Genomic DNA, 10,990 nt, shown 5'->3' on the forward strand with positions numbered 1-10,990 from the left:
CTCTTTCTATCAAGAGGGCCGTATGCCTGCTACTTATATGCAAATCATGCACTGGGGGGAGGTTTCAGTGATATGGGCCTTCTAAGAGTTTAAATCTAGTTATGGAGAGGGAATGCGTTTACTTATTTTTTAGGAATAATGACTGAGTGGCTCTTTGACCAATCAGATTAACCCTTTTGGTTGGGCTGGATTAAAAGAAACGTTTTATTTTTAACTCCACTTAGAAAGGGGAAGGATGCTGAAAAGTCCCAAAAATACAATAAAGAATGCTGGTCAGGTGTGTGGTCGGCACTGGCCAGCCCTGGGGACAGCTGATAGCCAACCAGACCCAAGCCATGGACAAGTATTTAAGACCATACAACGTGACCTACACCTCTCCCAGGCCTCAGTACAACTGGGCGCAATTAGATGAGAGGATTGGAGCTGGGGAAGGAACATGTAACTACTGCTAGGAGAAAAACCCCAAAGAAGAGGATGCCTGTTGAGGGAGGAGAACAGCTATGTCCCTTCCAGTGCCCATCCCCCTTCTCCTGCTTTATTTTCCTCTATTTTCACCATGTGCTGTGTGATGTCATTTACTGGTTTCTGACATGTCTGTTTCCTCCCAGTAGAGGGTAAGCTCCTGGAAGGCAAGGATATCTATCTGTTCTGTTTACTGATGGACTTATTAGCAACTGGCACATAGTAGGAGCTCAACAATTTTGCTTCATGAATGAATGGCATGCCTTGTTTGTGCTGGGCATGGTGAGAGGAGCTTTAGAACCTTGTATAACCAAGAAGTAAGGATTGCTAGCCCTATTTTACAGATGAGGAAACCGGAGGCTCAGAAAGGGTAACACTTCGCTGAAGGTCATACAGCTAATGAATGGTGCTCCAGAATTTAAACCCAGGTCAATGGTGAACTCAGAATGATGACATAGGTCTGGTCTATTTCAGTTCCCAACACCCCCAAGCCCAGGCCCCTGGTGACAGATTTAACAATATCCTATCCTGCTTCCCCTACTGTTAGATTCAGAGTGTGGTAGGAAGCATGTGCCCAAACAAGTGACTTGCAGGCTACTTCTCAGTCCATGACAGAGATTCTAAACCTTGCCACCAGTAACATTTTGAACCAGAAAATTCTTTGCTGTGAGGGGCTGTCCTGTATCTTGTAGGATGTTTAGCAGCATCCTTATCACTAACCCTTAGATGCCAGTAGTGCCTGCATCCCCATTGTGACAACCAAAACACCTCCATTGCTGAATGTCCCCTGGGGTGAGAAACACCAGTCCATGCTGACTAGGAGAGACCCAGCCTTGCGAGGGATGGCATAAAAACAGAAACATGTACATAGATCCCTCTGGGTGTGGGGAATGAAAAATGTTCCAGGACAAGCAAGAGCTTCCATGAGGGAATCCAGCTCAGCAAATGAGTCAAAAACCTAAAGCTCATAATTACTGGCAGCTAAAATAACAATAGCTAGAACAGGCACAGATGACGCAGATTTAGGAAATGGGTGCTCGTGTATATGCCTGAGCTGGGTATGTGGAAAAGATGCTGCAGGTGCAAAGGGGACTGTCTGCCAGGTGGGAAAAGAGGGACCCTTTACACGTGTCAGAGGAAATGTAAACCCAGCAGATGAGGCATGATGGAACAGATTTAATTTGTTAATGCCGCCTGTTCAGCGGGGTGCTCCCTCACCCTTTTCCAAAAACAGAAGGTCTCTACAGCTAAAGATAACAGGCTCCAATAAAGAGAGTTCAAGCTAGGGAAATTCTCTGCAGTTACCATTGCTATTTTGTAACATGGTTTATTATTAAATGGATTGGAAGTTAGGGTGGGACTGTCAGAGGAAAATGGGTTTCTATGTTGCTACTATAATGGATTAAACCAAAATGTACAGTAGTTATGGCTGGGATTAGAAAATGGTCTTGAAGAACATCTTGGAGGAGTCTCTTATGGAAGGCTTGATTAGAGCAATTAACTTAAATTGAGAAATAACACTTCTCAGTTTTGTAGCTTCCATTACTTTTGACCCTCATTCTAGTCTTGGGAGAGGCAACTTGACAGGTTCTTGCATTTTTGCCCTTTTTAATAGATGAGAAATCTGAGCACCAAGAGATTTAGTGACTGGCCCAAGGTAAGTGTGGGAATAGGAACGGAGTCTAGTCTTTTGACTATAAAACCAGAAGCTTTACTCCAAAGCCTGGGTTAAGAACACAGGCTTTGGAGTAAAACAGACATGGTTTGAAGTCATCTCAGTAGCTGAGGGACCTTGGGGAAGTTAATCTCTCTGGATGTTAGTTTCCTTATCTGTGTGTGGTTTGTTTTTTGTTTTTTTTTTTTTTAGATATTTTATTTATTTATTTATTTATTTATTTATTATTTGCCCAGTGCAAGCCTGACACGGGACTTGATCTCAGGACCCCACGATCATGACCCGAGCCCAAACCAAGAGTCAGACACTTAACCGAATGAGCCATCCGGGCACCCTCTCAGTTTCCTTATCTGTAAAAGGGCATAGTAATGAGTACCTCACAAAGTTGTAGTGAGGATTACATAAAATATAAAATATAAAATATGTCAAGGGCTTAGCCAAGTGCCTGGTATGTGGGCAACAGGCGATGGATGTTACCTATCAGTGTTATCATACCATTGGCTGCATTGTTACCATTAGTGCTGGTTTACATATGTTTTCATTCATTAGCAAACAGCAGACATATCTTTGAATTACTTGGACCAAATGGTTCCTTGGGGACCTCCATTAGGATAACCGATAGGAGAAAACCTTCAGCAGCACACTGCTGCTTATAAAAGCAAAAGATCTAGAAACAGCCTAAAGTGACCAATAGAGAATAGTTGAATGAATTACAGTGTAATCATAAAATGGAATATTATATGTTTGTTAAAAACATTATTTTAAGAAAAGCTTAATGATAATGGGAAAGTCTCACATGTAGAGTTAAATAAGAAAAGGAAAATCCTTACTTAAAATACAATGCGTTAATAGATGTTACCCCTAGATGGTGGACTATGGATGTTTTAATTTTCATCTCCATACATCTCTACATTTATTTTCCAGATTTTTCCATAAGAGATATTAACTAAGAGAAAATGAAATCAGTAGACAAATGTGCAAGACCACGAATATGGAGTTTGAAGTGGTGCTATAAACATAAAATCATATTTGGATTTGATTCAGATTAATGCATATTAAAAAGGCACCCAGTCAATTCACAATAAAAGAAAAAAATCAAACCCCATAGACCCAGGGCAGGAAGTCTTTCTGTAGCTGAGAGAGATTCTGAGTAGAATGAATGAAAAGCGGAAGAAAATATTTGGTTCCGGTGTAGGGAAAATATCGTACAATTTTCTTAGTTCTACCCAAAATTTAGGAAGCCTTCCAGAGGCTTGGGACAGCAGCTCAACCTCTTCATTAGGCACCATAAAACGGCTTTTGCACAATAATGTTCAGATACAATATTCCACGAGCTGAAATGGAAATGTTGACTCTCCCTGCCACACAAAGAGTAAGGAACAACAGTGAGGTGTGATGCTCCAGACCAAAAGTCTGGTCATCATTTTTAGATCCTGGCAAACTACAGGCTTTATTACGACCAGCTGACTTTTTTGCAGAAGCTGGCTCCAGGAGAGCCGCCGTGAAAACCCTGCAGGATCCCAGCTCCAGCCCTGTGTGACTTAGGGCACACTGTCTCCTTTTGCATACTGATTACCTCCCCCAACAAGTCTAGAGCAGAACAAATAACACAGTAAATAAAATGAATAATAAATGGAGAACACTATTATGTCCCATTTTCTGCTGCATCTCAGTGAAATGAAATACTTCACAGATCTAAGGGCCCAGGAATGGAGGAATGAGAGACTGTGGTACCAGAAACCCTTCCTAAGCCACAACAATCCTCCCCAAGGGGATACAAGTGGGAGAGGGCTGATATTCTGTTGTGAAGTAGCCCAGTTATTATGTAATATTACTAGGTGGGCACCCACTGCCAGCTCCTGGAGAGCCCCTAGGAAGAGCAATGGCCAACTTTTCAAGTAATAAACGCAATAATAACAGTAACTGTCAATTTCTGAGCATATCTTAAGTCACATGTAGTGCTAGGCATACCAAGAAAAGTAAGATACAACCTTGTTCTGTGTGGAAAGTCAAGGGGCCCCCGGGAAGGGCTATCCTGTGAAGATGTCCCAGCAGGCAAAAAACGGTAGGAAAAGAGAGGGGAAAATGTGACTACAAGTCTAGAATTAGGATGTGAGAACACAGAGGAGCAATTCTGCCCAAGACAGGTACACACCAGAAAGAGAGGCCTGACTCTAGAGACATCAGATGCCTTGAGTTTACATAATTTGACCAGAATTCCACTTCTGGGAATATCATCGAAGGAAAGGAAGGAATACACACACACATAAGGTTTGCAATCAGGATGTTTAAAGCAGTATCATCTATAATGGTAGAAAAATGTAAAGAACTTAAACGTTCAACAAAAAAAGAATGAATAATCAATACCTGGTATATCCTTTTGATGAAATACTATATGAATTAAGAATTGGGTTTGTGAAAAATACTTAATGACATGAAAGTGTATTCTCATACTGTAAGGTTATTTTATACTGTTAAGACAAAAACATGTTAAAAGACAGTACATATATAAAAAATAGTATATATACATAAACATATGATTAGGATTTTGTTTAAAAAAACACACATGCAGGTATATTGTAAAAGAGAAGATTGTCTGAGTATACACCAAAATGTTATATAAGATATTTAATGATGGGGAGGTGGGGTTACAAGTGACTTTTACTCCCTTTTCTGTGTTTCTATTTTTCAATTCTAAAAAGATGTTCTATAATCAGAAAAGAAAGCACAATTGGAAGATACTTTTATTTTTATTTTTTTAGTTTTTCTTTTAAAGATTTTATTTATTTGACAGAGACACAGCAAGAGAGGGAACACAAGCAGGGGGAGTGGGAGAGGGAGAAGAAAGCTTCCCACCGAGCAGAGAGCATGATGTGGGGCTTGATCCCAGGACCCTGGGACCATGACCTGAGCCGAAGGTAGACGCTTAACGACTGAGCCACCCAGGCGCCCCTGGAAGGTACTTTAAAAAAAATAGGACAAATGGCTTCAAAAGACATTCAATACAGAGTTATTTGATAATATAAAAAATATTCACAACCTAAATACCCATTAATAGGAGACTGGTTATGTAAAGTAAGTTACATCAACACATAGGAATAATATATACTTGGTCCATTAAGATCATATTTTCCAAGAATAACTTGGAAAAGTGATATAATACTTCCCTTAAGCCATAAGAAAATTCTGATCCAGCCAAAGGACAAAGAAAGGATGCAAATAAAAGAGATGGGAGAAACCAGGCAAAATGCAAAATGCAAAAAAAAGAGAGACATAACTCAAGACAAAAAACATTAAAAGAAATGAAGAGGGTTACTGAACCTTAATGAGAGGTACAATTCCCCCCAAGAGGCTGTAACAATAATGAGAGGAACCTTTACATGCCTAACAGCATAGCTTGGAAATACGTAAGGCCAAGACCAATAGAAATGCCAAGGGAAACTGACCATGCAGGTCCCCGTGGGAGATTTCAATCCAAGAGTGAACAGATGAGACAAAGATAAGGCTGGGTACACTGTGAGTAACCCCAAATGAGGCTCAGAGTATGTAAGTTATGTAGATATACCTAGAATAACACTGGAAGGAAATTATTAAAATACTAACAGGGGTTGTTTTGCAGTGGAATCTTTTCTCTTTCTCCTTTTTTGTATTTTTCCATACTGAACCTATACTTTTATAATGGAAAAGAAATGAAGCTCATGTTCGGAGAGAACGCAGGCCTCAACCACAGTGCTGTGAACAGAGCATTCCGTAGCACGCATGGGCCCCAGCACTGGCCCCAGCTCAAATGCGTCTACCAGCTGTGCAGGGCCAGGGGGTGGGGAGAGGCAGGACTCAGCGACTCGCCCACGGCGAGCTCACTGTCCTCACTGCACAGGAGGGGTGCACGCAGGCCCCTTTCAGAGCCGGACCACGTTTTCCTCTCCAGTAGGCCACTGAGGAGATTTTTAGGCCCACAGGGATGTAGATATCTGTGCTCCAGTCTATCAGCAGCACTCACTTCCCGATCAGAGAGAGACAGAAGGCCAGGCAGAGGCTGTCCCTCTCCAACTTCCACAAATGCTGTCTTTGTGCTGGGGCCCAAGCCCCCAGTCTATATGGGTACAGGAGAGGCAAGAGAGAACAAGTTCTGCAGTGTCTGGTTGAACCGTTGCTGCAAGGACCACTCCCATCTGTGGCTGGGGTTTTAACCTTTTTGGAAAAGCTGCTAGCCACGAGCTGTCCTGATATCCTTCTGAGCTAACCTGGGGTCTCCTGAGGAGCCAGAGGAAGGACTGCTAAGTGCTCCATTATTGATTAAAGTATTGTGTTTGGGTGTTTGGGTGTTTGGGCCTAAGTCATCTCTTCTATAATAGAAGGAACCCAACCTCAGACATAACTGGACACTGAAAGGGATATATATGTCTCTGTGAGGCCAGCACCAGGGACAAGGGATACTGTGACAGAGAACCAAGCTGCTCGATTGCAGCCTCGAGTTGTTTTTGGAAGTAGAAGAGGCATATATAATAAACACCTATGAGTGAAGAATGAATGCTGAGAGGTTTGGGGCAGCCTCTACCCCACTCTCCTTGTTTTTTGTTCCTCCCCTTTTGGAACAGGCACCAAGACCACTGAGCACAAAATGGAAGAGGATGTGAAGACAGCCCACAAAGTATCCCTTTGGGGCCTCCTGCTTCCCCTCCTCCTCCCTGCTCCTCAGATCACATTAGTACCCTATCCCATTCTAGCTGGAGAGGGAAGCAATAAAGTCACGGGGCAGTTACTGAGATGCAGGCTGGAAATAATTCTGCAAAACATGCATTGCATGCACCAAGGTGACCAACAGGGAGATATTGGGGGGGCAAGAGAGCATTCTCTCTGCTTTGCAGATCATCCTGCAAACACGGCTGTCTAACTGCACACAGGGGCATATTTCCATTCACTGACCCCCCCAAGGACACACTCACAACATAAGCACACTGCTCACGTTCTCTCTGTGTCCACGTGCACAACCGTTATGAATTACCATTCTGCTTCTGCTGGCTTGTTTCTGTCCTATAAATGGAGCCTGGAGTTAGCTATTTATCATTATATTTGAAAAAAGTAAAACAAAAAATTATTTTGCCAAAAAAAAAAATCTTTGAGGTTTTAGAAACCAATTTCCACATGTCAGATCCCTCCCTTGGGTCTGGCTTTCTCATCCTTGTTTGGCCTCAGTCTGTTGGATTTCAGACATGGCTTGATTTCTTTCTGTCCCAGTTCTCTAGGTCAGTGCAAATTTTCAAGGTGACCAGATATTTCCTGCAGGCTTCCTAGTGTAGTATCTGTAGGGCAGAGAAAGGGGGAGGAGGAATAAAGGCCGCCTGGGAAGCCAAAGGAAAGGTTTTGAGGGTACGACAATAGAGGATCTTACAGCAACACACAGTCAGGTCTGGGCTGTGGTGGGAGGCATACAGCAAGCTGTCTCCAGAACTAGGAGCATAAACATGGAGTCTACAGGCCAGGCAAAGTGATGACAGTGAGTCAAGGAGTCAGGTATTGGAAGGACAATTGGGAGAGGTGGGGACATTTGTAGGTGACAATTGGCTGGCTACCCAGATCCAGCTCATTATTACCATGTGGCAACATGGGCCCAGACTGCCATGCTTTTCAATTCTTTAAAAGAAGCCAGAACTTAAATTCTTTTTTAAAAGATTTAATTAATTAGGGGTGCCTGGGTGGCTCAGCTGTTAAGCGTCTGCCTTCGGCTCAGGTCATGATCCCAGGGTCCTGGGATCGAGCCCCGTATCGGGCTCCCTGCTCGGCGGGAAGCCTGCTTCTTCCTCTCCCACTCCCCCTGCTTGTGTTCCCTCTCTCGCTGTGTCTCTCTCTGTCAAATAAATAAATAAAATCTTAAAAAAAAAAAGATTTAATTAATTAATTAATTTAGAGAGTGTGTACAAGCAGGGGGAGAGGCAGAGGGAGCAGAAGAGAGAGAGAATCCCAAGCAAGCTCCGAGTCCAACACAGAGCCCGACGCGGGGCTCGATCCCACGACCCTGAGATCATGACCTGACCTGAAATTAAGAGTCAGATGCTCAACTGATCGAGCCACCCAGGTGCCCCTGGAATTCCAAATTCTTATATGGATTGTTTGGATTTTTATATGTTAGCTCAAAACCCCTCACAGCCAAACAAAGCACAATTTGAGGGCCAAATGTGGCCATGAATCACCAGAAGGCAACTCTGTCCAAGATGTAAGCAACATGAGGGCGGGATGTAGAGCCTCGTGTGTGGTGAGGGCCCACCCAAGGCTTACAGAATGAGCGAGGGCCTTCCCAGGGAAGAGGTTCGACTGTCCTAGGAGAGCCGATGGGAAGACATGGCCGGCGGCACGGAGGTCTCATAGTCAAGGGCGGAAATAACTACAGAGTGAACTTGAGCCCCAGCCACTGGGATGGAAAGGAAAGGGTGAAATGGCAGTAGACAGGCTAAAGAATTTTCAAAAAGCAGAACTCAGCAAAAGACCAGATGTGCAGGACTAGGGCGGTGATGAATCTTCCAGGGGAAGCCTGTGATGAACTTGGCCAGAGGGCTGAGGGACTGGTCATGGGGGAGAGAAGGTAAACACATTTTTCTTCACTAGCTTCAAAGCCCTTCATCTGCCTCCCCCAGATGACCTTATTTCTTTTTCTTCTCCATTCTCCCACAAAGGGGATCAGGGGATAAGCAAGGGCCCACAGGCCCAAGCACTGAGAGAAACAGAGCCGAACCTATAGCTAATTAAGGTGATGAGGTATTCATTCAGGAGAAACTGAGGAGAGCTAACAGAGTAATGGACAGGGCAGGGAATAAGCACCGAAGAAGGAGAGCATCCACAGGGAAATGTAAAGCACAGCTTGGGCTATGCAGTATCATGGCATGTTGGCTGAATGGTGCAGAAGCAATGGCAGGAGGGGGTGAGGGAGACCTAAAATAGTTCTCAAATCATAGATTTTCATAGCATAGGATATGCCTTGGGTTCTGGTCCACAGTTTTCTTAATAACTCGAAAGCCAAGATAAAGATACTGCTAAGCAAAAGTATTCAGGACAAGTAAGGAATGGCAGACTCAAGACAACTTCTCAGCTAAACAAGGTAAGCCTTTTCATGGCATGGCTTTTGTTGGCTTCAATCTGCAAGAGGATTTTTACGATTATGAAATTTGGTCCAAGGCCTTGGACAAATCTCAATATTCACCTTAAACCATGAGAGACTATGGACTCTGAGAAATAAACTGAGGGTTCTAGAGGGGAGGGGGGTGGGAGGATGGGTTAGCCTGGTGATGGGTATTAAAGAGGGCATGTACTGAATGGAGCGCTGGGTGTTATACGCAAACAATGAACCATGGAACACTACATCAAAAACTAATGATGTAATGTATGGTGATTAACATAATAATAATAAAAAAAGATAAACTTTATTGGGAGTTTAAGAACAACTCTAGCCACTTGTTTACCAAAGAATTATTATAGTAGCTACTATCTACTACTTAGCCAACTAATTAGTAAATTAGTGATTGCTAACAAAGGGCTTAGTATAGTTTTGTTAGCAATATAGCCCTTTAAATGCACTATCTTATAAACACTAAGGACTTTATTTCTTTTTAAAGACTACTTTTTTTAAAGATTTATTTATTTGACAGAGAGAGAGAGCGTGCAAGCACAAGCAAAGGGAGCAGGAGAGGGAGAAGCAGGCTCCTCATTGAGCAGGGAGCCCGATGCAGGACTCAATACCAGGACCCTGGGATCATGACCTGAGCCAAAGGCAGACGCTTAACCGACTGAGCCACCCAGTCGTCCCAATACTAAGGACTTTAAATGCACTATTTTATAAATCTTTACAATGATTCTATTCTAAAGAAGCTGTGGCATTATCCCCAATTTACCCATTAGGAATAAAAGCAAGACCTAGAGACATTAAGTCACCTGCCCAAGGTAACAAAGTCTCTGAGGGACAGAGCCAAGGTCAGAACTGAAGTGCTTCCACTACAGGGCCTTTCCTCTAAGCCAAGAGTCAGGAAACATTGTCTGTAAAGGGGCCAGATAGTAAATATTTGGGCCTTGTGTGCAACATGGTCTCTGTCCTTGACTGTGCCACTGGAATGGAAAAGCAACCACAGGCAGTACATAAATACTGAGGCATGCCTGTTTTCCAACAAATCTTTACTTAATGGACACCGAAATTTGAATGTCATATAATTTTCAAGTGTCATGAAATATTGTTCCTCTTTTGACTTTTGCCCCAGTCATTTTAAAAGGAAAAACCATTCTCAGCTTGTGCACCATAAGAAAACAGGGGGCAGGCTGAATTTTTCTCCTCATGCTGTCGTCTGCCGACCCTGGTCTAAGTACTAGGCTCTCCTACCCTCCAGCTCATGTCACCTGCTGGTTTTCTTAGGAAGCCCATAGATACTTTAGGACCAATCCTGTGAGTGTGCATATGGATGGGGTATAGGACTCTGAGGAAAGATCCGACAGAGATGATTCCTCAAGTCAGCCCTCAAAGGACTCCATCTGACCCCAGTTTACAACTGGAAAACACACCTTTCTTCCTTTCAGTTCCCTCGTTTGCTCTCTTCTGCTGAAATAAGCATTGATTCAGATCTCTGGGGAGGTTCTGGGGAGAGCAGCAATGACCCCTCCCACACAACATGGTTTTCTGCAAACACAAACCCACTGTGTCCTTACCTGCAGGGTTTGGCTGAAGCGCTTTAACGGTGTGGCCTTCACGGGCGGGATGAGGTTTGCTAGTGACGTGACTCTGGAAAGGGGTTTGACACGTTTATTACTAGGCTCCTAGAGGGTTAAAAAAAAAAAGGAAGGAAAATGTCAAGGTTAATTAGGGACAACATAACT

General features: G+C 43.3%; 1 protein-coding gene across 4 annotated transcripts in view; it reads right to left on the reverse strand.

Annotated features, from left to right (window-relative positions):
- Window positions 1-10,990, reverse strand: part of ARHGEF3 (Rho guanine nucleotide exchange factor 3) — a 293,559-nt gene that overhangs the window by 30,843 nt on the left and 251,726 nt on the right. For all 4 annotated transcript variants that reach the window (XM_032411537.1, XM_032411539.1, XM_032411538.1 and 1 more), the window contains one exon: window positions 10,823-10,930. In XM_032411537.1, the coding sequence (XP_032267428.1) occupies window positions 10,823-10,930 (108 nt within the window). The remainder of the gene's footprint in view (window positions 1-10,822; window positions 10,931-10,990) is intronic.

Source organism: Phoca vitulina, unplaced genomic scaffold (assembly GCF_004348235.1).
Source record: "Phoca vitulina isolate PV1807 unplaced genomic scaffold, GSC_HSeal_1.0 scaffold13, whole genome shotgun sequence".
In the NCBI taxonomy this organism is placed as follows: Eukaryota; Metazoa; Chordata; class Mammalia; order Carnivora; family Phocidae; genus Phoca; species Phoca vitulina.